The 9,158-nt window shown below is 41.8% G+C and overlaps 1 protein-coding gene across 1 annotated transcript; it reads right to left on the bottom strand.

The window, feature by feature from the left end:
• Nucleotides 1-1,301: 1,301 nt before the first annotated feature.
• Rfxap (regulatory factor X associated protein) lies at nt 1,302-8,816 on the bottom strand. The gene is made up of 3 exons (XM_004631139.2): nt 8,131-8,816; nt 4,639-4,746; nt 1,302-1,788 (listed from the first exon to the last, which is right to left on the bottom strand). The coding sequence occupies exons 1-3, from the start codon at nt 8,602-8,604 to the stop codon at nt 1,678-1,680; spliced, it is 693 nt and encodes a 230-aa protein (XP_004631196.1). The 5' UTR covers nt 8,605-8,816; the 3' UTR covers nt 1,302-1,677.
• Between the last annotated feature and the right edge of the window lie 342 nt (nt 8,817-9,158).

Raw genomic sequence — 9,158 nt, 5'->3', positions numbered from 1 at the left:
TGCAATCTATCTATACCCAATATGTAAAAACCTTACTCCTTTGATAGTATTAAAAGGAAAAATTCCTATGTGGCAGACCACTACATTCTGAGGCTCTCAATGATCTATGCTAGGGCTTAATGACTACTAGTCATCTGGAAATTATTGCAAATACATGAATTCATTTAGCTTTCAGTGGCCTATTTCTTTCCCATTTCACTTAGTTCATTGTAGGAAGCATAAGCTACTTTTCTTCTAACACAAAGGCTAATTTATGCTCTAGAGTCTAATGTTCCCAGTACTCTCAGTAATAAACAGTAAGCAAATTCCTCTGCATCCAGTGTAAGTGAATTAGCAACTCAGAGGTCAACAACTGGATTTTAATGAATAATTTTGGCAAAAGTGTTTTTTGCAGATACATCTACAAGTATAAAACATACATAAAAATGAAAATACATTCTTTCTCTCCATAAATATTTATTAAGACAGATGTGGCTAACTTTAACACAATACATACTTTAGAGCTTAAAAACTAAGAAATTTTTCTCCTGCTCATTTTGAGACACATTATATTTATTACTCGAATACTGGATATACTCTCTTTTCACTTGGTTTATTTATTTATTTTTGCGGAACCAGGGATTGAACTCAGGCCCTTGCACTTGCCAGGGAAGCACTTATTCCACTGAGCCATCTCCCCAGCCCCTGTCACTTGGTTTATTATAGGTTAGTTTGCATTTTAAAGTTTTAAGAGAAAACACAAGAAAAAAAAGTCCAAGTTACCATTTTATTGAATAGTACCTAGGAATAACATGTTTGTAAATTAGCTCAAGTTTGAAAAACATTGATAAAGTGATAGAGTGCTATTCTTATTTTCAGGATTTTCTTTTAATAAAAAAGGGTAAGAGAGTTTGTCTTCACATTGGTGGGTTAAGCTGCATCTGCACCATCCACAAACTTGATACATCAGAACGTCTGCTTTACAGAGCAGCACTAATAGGTCACACGAAATAGAGATGCCAACTCTAGGAGACATTCATTCCTTCTGGGACATTTAATTCTTCTTTTAAATTTTTACCAGCACATTTATGATTTCACAAGTAAACAATGACCAAGGACCACTTTCCTCAGATACAAAAGATTTGCCTTTCTGACAGCTCTAGTGTAAACTACAAAGAAAGATTATATAAATCCGATTCTGGAGCTCAAACTACATTTAATCAGTAGCTATCAGGGTTGGCATTGTTGGGAAATAATTTTTATTATGTAGGGTTATCCTAGTCACTACAGAACATTTGGCATTTCTGGCCTAGTCATTAACTATGACAACCAAAAAATAGACTCATACATTTCCAATTGCATTTTGGAGCCTACAGGTTCAAAATTACTATCTATTAACTTCATAACTTCCACAGAAAGTAACTGCCTCAGCACCTTCAGTAACAGTGACTGAAGAACAGGTTTAAAAGGAAAACTTATTAAGTGTTCTTTTGGGAAAATAAGCTGATTACTTCAAACTCCTGGTGATCTGAAAGGATTACATACAAGAAGTACAATACTTACTTATACCCAAATATACACACAGATTTAACAAGAAAACGTTTACATTTTACTGACATAGGTCACGCCGTTTATCTTTGGTATAGAAGTACGTTCCTGTATTACAATAAAGCCACGTCCAGCTTCTCGTGAGCTCCATCACACTGATGCTCCTGGGAACTGCTGCTGTCTTTGCTCTAAAACTTGCTGATTTAGAAGCTGCTGCTGTTTCTGTAAAAACTGCACTACTTCAGGACTTCTTAACAATGACTTGAAGGAAACAAAAGAAAAAAAAACTATTAACAGCTTTATTATACAATGAGGTTATATTTCTCCTATGGAATTACTTTGATATGTCCCTACACAAAATACAGTGTCCTGGGCTGGTGAGATGGCTCAGTGGTCTAAAGCACCTACTCAGAACAAGCTTAGCAAAGCACAGGGACCATGGTTCAATCCCCCAGCACCACATGCCAGCCAGGCCCGCCCCCAGGTGGGCTGAGCTGGCCACACACATACACACAAAAATAAATAAATAAAATAAATTAAAAAAAAAAAAAACCCAAAAAACACCAAAATACAGTGTCCTTACAAAACAATAAATGCCTTACTGAAATTAATAAAATAATAAAACTAGATGCCATCTATCACAGTACTGAAACAGAAATAATGGCTGGAGCCCGATGTCATCTGTGGCTCTGCACACAAAGGAAACGTTTCCCAAGCCATATCAGCACATACGTTCCTTGACTCACATATGAGCAAACGAGTGAGTGCTGGACAGGATCACAGCACGACGAGGGCTCAGATGTGAAAGTAAGGGCTAAACGTCAGTTTGCAAATATAAAAACTAGTCCTGGGATTCAAGTTTATCCTACTAGTCTAAGACTTCATGAAGTAATTAAGAAATACATATTTATGTACACATACGGATGTATATATATATAAATACAGAATCATTATTAGCACATTACTGAAATTTCAGAAAAAAATTAAGTTCCCTTAAATAACCAGAATGTTTTTTGTACACTTACCATTTTTAAATCCGTTTTACATCACATTATATAACAAATATAATAGACTATGGTTAATACTTTTACGATAATAAAATATTTGTATAAATTCATAACAAAAACCTCAGGTCTCAAGTTGAAAAAGATAAATCAAATAAGGTAGAAATATTATTAAATATTGATTAAACGCCAAGTGTGGTGATGCACACCTGTAATCCTAGCACTCAGGAGGCTGAGGCACAGGACGTCGTGAGTTTGACACTAGCCTAGGCTGCAAAGTGAGCTCGAGGCCAGATTGAACTGCACGCTGAGACCTTCTCTCTCAAAAAGACGAAAAAAAAAGTTTAAAGTTTATTATGCATTGTATGTTTTATTTTATAGCATATTTTATATATATTACATAATTTTGTTTCAAAATTACTTGTACAGACTGCCCAATGTCCTCTTAGGTAGACTGATAATAATCTAATTAATTGTAATGAGACTAATGGACATTTAGATTGTTCCAATTATTATTTTACTATTCACGATCAATATATTTCTTACATTTTAACCATACTGAGGAGCTATTTCCTAACTACGGATGTTGAGGGAAAAGGGGTGACCATGCTAACGACCCCAAAGACACATCGCCTGCCCGCCCTGTAAAAGTGCCAGACACACCGTCATGGGATGGGCATGCCATCACGGGGTGGGGCGTGCCATCATGGGGTGCCACTGAAAGAAGTTTTCATCTCATGGAACCCTCAATGTAATTAAAACGGTTTGAACATTTGCTTATTGTTACAGTATCACTTTTACTAATGTTGACTATTTTTATGTCATTTAATGGTAATAGTTCTACTTTTCTGTTTATATATTTTGCAATGCATTGAGGTCTTTTTTCCTCATAAAACATATGAAATGTTTTGCCCAGCACGGTGGCACGCAGCTGCAGAGCCAGCTGTTTGGGAGGCTTCAGCAGGGCCGTCTGACCTGTGCCCAGGAGTTTAAGGCCAGCCTGAGCAACACAGCAATGGCCCCCATGGAAAAATGAGTGAATCAGTGCTTTATACAAGTAATATTTCAGCTATTTAACCACTGCTTTTTATAGTTGTTGCAATTGTTTTTCCCGTATTATTTTGCATTTTGATTTTCAGCATCATTTTTGGCTACCACATTCACTATCATACAGAGAAGTTCAAACTGCTTTCCGATTTTTGTCTTTTAAGCTAGAAAATTTCCTTCCTGATTTGAGATAAAGCCACATCCAATGTTTAAAAAATGTAAGACCACAACGAATTTATTCTGGTGAATACTGAGTGCAAGGTGATGAAATTCTTTGATGGCCTCAAATTACTATCCAATTATTCCAGTATTCGGTGAATAATGTCTCTTTTCCCGATTAACTCCTGATGTCTTCTATGGCATTTATAATAGAGATTAAACATTGGTCTAGTCATATTTCTATAACATTAAAGCATTATGTCACAAGTTTCAGAATTCACTACAAAAAGTCTGTTTCAAAATGTCATTCTGCTCAGATATTCAAAGTTTGGTCAGTGAAGAAACAGGACTGTTACGGTTGTATCTAGTTGTGCCCCAAAGCCTCATGCAGTCGTGGGGCAGACTTCTAGATCTTGTGATTAATTAATGATCCAAGGCTGAGATTATGGGTGGGAGTGGTGTGAGTGCTATACCCAGCCTGGGGCGGATAGCCTGAATGTAACATAAGAGAGACAGACTTGCTCTCTGTAGCCATTGTTGCTACTTCTCCCTTTTGCTCTCTGCTCTCTGCCCTGTGCCCCTCTGCCTTGGAGCCAGCTGAGGATGGACTGAAACCTCCAGTAACTGTGAGCTAAATAAACCTTTAGCTCATTTCCTTGCTTCATTTTGAGTGTCGAGCATTTGTCCCAGCAACGAGACAAGGGTAACCGAGATAAGGACTAAAAGTGTTTTTATTTCCTATAGTCCTGGAATAATCTCTCTGAGATTCTACTGTGTGCTGTCAAAGAGGCACAATTCAATTCTGATAGTCAGCTATTTTTTAAATCTTAAAAATACTAAAGTTTCACCTGTAACAGACAACTTCCATGAACAGATTCGTAACTACAAGTAGATAACTTACCAGTCTTTTCTGATTTAGCACTTGTTCTAACAGAGTAGGTCTTGCAGGACGATCTCCCAAAGATCCAGTTCTTTGTTTGACAATAGAGAGTATGTTATCTGCACTTTCCTGGGATAAATGATAAAAGAAAGATGAGACTCATGATTTGCACAACATAATAACCCAAACAATGGGCACTTCAGTGATGTGATAAATAGGTCCTTACTTTTCTTCCTTTTGCCCAGTTCCTATAAAATTTTGGAAAAGTCCCTTGTTAGGTCATAGGTGAGGTGCTGGAAGTTCACTTTATATAACACTCCTCCTTCCTTCCAATCTCCAGGATTTCCAACCTGGGTTCTGCACTCTTGAGAGCTTGTTTAGAGGTTCTAGTGGGAGAGTGTAACTACTCATATACCCTTGACTGAGGAAGAGTCCTCCTCTAGTGGGGGTGGTTGTCCTCTTTGACAGAGTGGGATGCACGAGGAGCGTTGAAGGAGGAAGGCGACACCCACCTCGTCAGCGATATTGGCTGAATTGACCCTGGCGACCAATGGGGTGACAGATGTCGTGGCCAGATCGCCCTCACATCCACGCACTTTCTCAGGGTCTCAAATTAATAGTGGGGCAAAAGTGTAGGAAGGAGCACTGAGATTTACCTGTGAGCTATTTTAAATATTATAAAAAATACTACATGTAATTAAACATTCTCCTCATATAGAACTACCTAGACTGAACAGTCTGCTTGCTTTTGGATGAAATAAATGAATTTAGAGCTAACCTGTACATTGCTAATGGGACCAGAAGAGGAGCAGTAAGACACTGCTCAAAGAAGCATCTGATCAAAAAGCCTTCAAAATCCAGAAGTGACTAGGAGAAAAATTATAAACTGTCTTGAAAAAGCTAAAAAGCACTGGTAGAATTTTCTGTCACTGTTATAGATAAATCAGGGTAAGTCCCAAAATGATACTACTACTCTTTGACATTAAAATACAAGTAAAATCAGCAGAACTTACTATCAAATATGTAACCCAAGTTACCTGATAGAATAAATCTTTAGTGCATAACAATTTTCCTGGAATAATGAAACATTGCTATAGTTAACCAAAACATTCTGGGGGCTAGGGAGATGGCTCAGTGGAACAAGCACTTGCCTGGCAAGCACAAGGGCCTGAGTTCAATCCCCGGTTCTGCCAAAAAAATAATAATAAATTAAAAAAGAAAAGAAAAGAAAACATTCTGATTCTAACAGAGCCAGGATACAATATTGATTTCATCCAAAATTTTTCACTAAACATAAAAAAGCATAAAATGATTTACCATAAAGCCCATCTTATATGAATTTAACCTTTTTTTAAAAAAATGTATTTAGTACAGGGTCTACAGGGTCTCATTACAGATCAGGCTCATAGTGAACCTTCCTGTTTTTCAGCCTCCCAAGTGCTGGGATTACAGGCATGCGCCACCAGGCCCAGTCTACATCGCCATTAGGGGGTGGGGCTGGCACAGTAGGCCAGGATCAAATCTCCAGCCCCTGTGTCTGCCTAAGCAGGCGCTTTAATCCACTGAGCTATCTGACCTGTCCACCTTGCTATTCTTTATTCAGGATATTATCTGCATTATTCTGTATTCAGGATACTATGTCTTCTTGGCTTCTCTACTGGCCTTTGGGTTGTCTATAAAAGACTCTTTACTTGTTTCTCTGTGAGAAGTTAGCAATCTGATGATACAAGTGTTCTATCCCTCCACTATTTGGCTCCAAAATATAAAAATTTTGAGCTATTTTAATACCTACAGAAAACAAAAATGGTTTCTTTCTCTGTTTCTCCTCAGACAGTTAACTTTATGGTAGTGTTTCATTTTACGAGCACAACTGACTGGACTGCTGAACCCCCCCCCCCCCCATGCCCAGAGCACTGTGCAGCTCTACAGTGCTAGCAGCACAAATCACAGAGGTAGGTAGCGGAACAACCTTGCGTCATCTAGTCCAAACTTTTACAACTGTTGGAATGCCCCTGGGAAAACACTCAAAACTTTTTGTTCAAAGGAGTTTACCTTTTTTTTGTGGTTTTCTGTTTGGATCTGAAGAGCTCTAACATTGAGGAAGCTTTTAAAGAGCTTGAGCTGAAATGTACAATACTTATGATTTTTGGCTAGAGTCCTAGTTACTTCAGAACTATGATAAAATGTTTCTTTCAAATGGCAGCTTTTATATTATTTACTGATGATTCTAATCCACACAAATTATTTTATCTCCAGCTGCTTCATATAGCATAATTCTTTGATATACAGTTTGGGTATTATATATATATCTGTACTTATTTAACCCTGGTTTGTGTAAGACACACTTTTTTTTTTTTTCCAGTTGTTTTGAGTCAGGGTCTCAGTATGCAGTGTAGACTGGCCTCAAAATCCTGGTGATTTTCCTGCCTCAGCTTTCCAAGTAGTACAATTTTAGGTACATACCACCACGCCTGGTAGAAATATTCATTTTAAGTGCTTCAAATTCAGGAATTTTGATCTTTCAGGATTTCAGCATTTGGAATTATGAGCCAAACCGTGTTAGGTTAAAACTGCATAGGATAAAAAGTAAAGCGAAATCAGTCATTCCCTAACCAATGTGACCTGACATGTGTTGCTGACTATAGGTTGTAGAGATATTTAGCACACATTTATAACAATTACAATGCCTAAAATCTGAGTAATAGGATAGCTTTTCAAGTTCATAACATTGTTCACTTTTAAGCATTATTTTCTCACTCATCTTAAACTAAATTCATTGATTTTTTGCACTGAGATTATTTTACAAAGAGGAAACCCAAGTTGAAGTATCTGCTTCTCCGTAGCAACTCTGACTACTTATTGTTACCTATTCACAATGATAACAGCTCAGGTCTATTAGCTTGAAGTCCACTGCACAGTATGAACACTCACTTGGGAAAATCTCATATACTGACGGCAAAACTAGGGGCTAGGTACTATTTTAATGTCAACAGAAGAGGAAGTTAAAACTTGCAGGCTAATACTTTAATCAAGGCCACAAAGCCAGCACGGAATAGAGGGGGATTCCAAGCCACAATGTTAACTCCAGAGCCCTGGTTTCAACCTTCAACACAGTTCCAGTGAAAACAATATAAAATCTGAGACTTACAACCTATTAACATTAAATCTTCTCAGGGTAAGAAAAGAAAAGAAACGGCACTAAGGGCGGGGAAACCAAGAATAAAATGTAAGCACAGGGATACTAAGAATCATGCTAATTCCAGGCCATGCCTCAGATCCTTGAAAGGTCAGCTCTTGCTGTTGTGTTACATCTTGTCGTTGGCATTTATTCTCTTATCAAGGGGGCAGCTGCTAAGGCTTCGCGGGCGGTCCTGCAAGTCCTAACGAGCAGGCAAGCGCTCAGCGAGTCCCGCCGGGAACCCCGCACCCGGGAGCAGCCGCGCGCCCCAGCCGGGTCCGCGGCGCGCTGGGTCCTCCGGCCCCTCCAGCCCCGGCGCCCGGGAGCGGCCGTACCTCCAGTTTGACGCCGCCCGCCGCGGCGGCCGCGCCGCAGTTCAGGGCCTGGTCGCTCTTCTTCTTCTTGTACTTGTCCTTGTACATCTTGTTGCGGTGCTTCTTGCACATCCACGGCTTGCGCTGCTTGGCCACCTGGCTGGTGGTCTCGCTGCAGCCCGCGTAGGTGCAGGTCTTGCTCGCACCGCCGCCGCCGCCGCCGCCGCTGCCTCGCCTGCGCCGCCCCGCGCCGCCGCCCTCGCCCCCCGAGTGCGCTTCCTCGTCTTCTAGGTCCTCCAAGCTGGCCGCGCTCTCGCCGCCCCCCGGGGGGTCCGAGGTGTCCAGCAGGTCGGCCTCGTCCTCGCCGGCCTCGTCCTCCGCATCCCCCGCAGCCTCGCCCGGGTCCGCGCCGGGCTTCGCCGCGGGGGCCGGGACCGGGGCCGGCTGTAGGGCGTCCTCAGCCCCGGCCTCCTCCGGCCCGCAGCACGGGTGCATCACCAGCAGGGTGAACTGCGAGGCCGGCGCCGCCGCGGGCGCGGACGGCCCCACGCCCTCCGCGGCACCCTGCACCTCCGTGCTTGTGGGCACCTGGCCGGGGTCCACGCCCCCAGCGCCGGCGAGGGCCTACCGCCGCGCTCTCCCAACCCAAGAACCCGCCAGAAGAAGAGGCAGCGACTCCACGAAGGTTCCCCACTGCGCCTGCGCGCCGCAGTACCAGCGTCAGCGTCCGCACGCTCTCGGGTTGTCAGAACTCGGCGTCGGACGGAGGGGCGGGGCTACGCGGTAACGGGGCGGGGCTACGCGGTAACGGGGTGGGCTGGTTGCGCATGTGTAAGCCGGTTGGCCGGGTCTGCAGCTGAGGCGGGTTGAACCTTGTTGGTTTGGCTAGGGGGATTTTTGCCTGTGTTTGCTGCATCCGAAACGGCTCAGAGTCGTTTTCTGTTGGGATTCCAACGTGTAAATTAACCTTGATTTTGAGCGATCTATGACTGGAGGCGTTAGGATGCTGATTACAACTTAATGATAATTTGCCCCAAACTGCCTGAAAT

The sequence above is a fragment of the Octodon degus genome, unplaced genomic scaffold (assembly GCF_000260255.1).
Source record: "Octodon degus isolate 3935 unplaced genomic scaffold, OctDeg1.0 scaffold00038, whole genome shotgun sequence".
Taxonomy (NCBI): domain Eukaryota; kingdom Metazoa; phylum Chordata; class Mammalia; order Rodentia; family Octodontidae; genus Octodon; species Octodon degus.
This window is presented reverse-complemented; position numbering and strand designations above follow the sequence as displayed.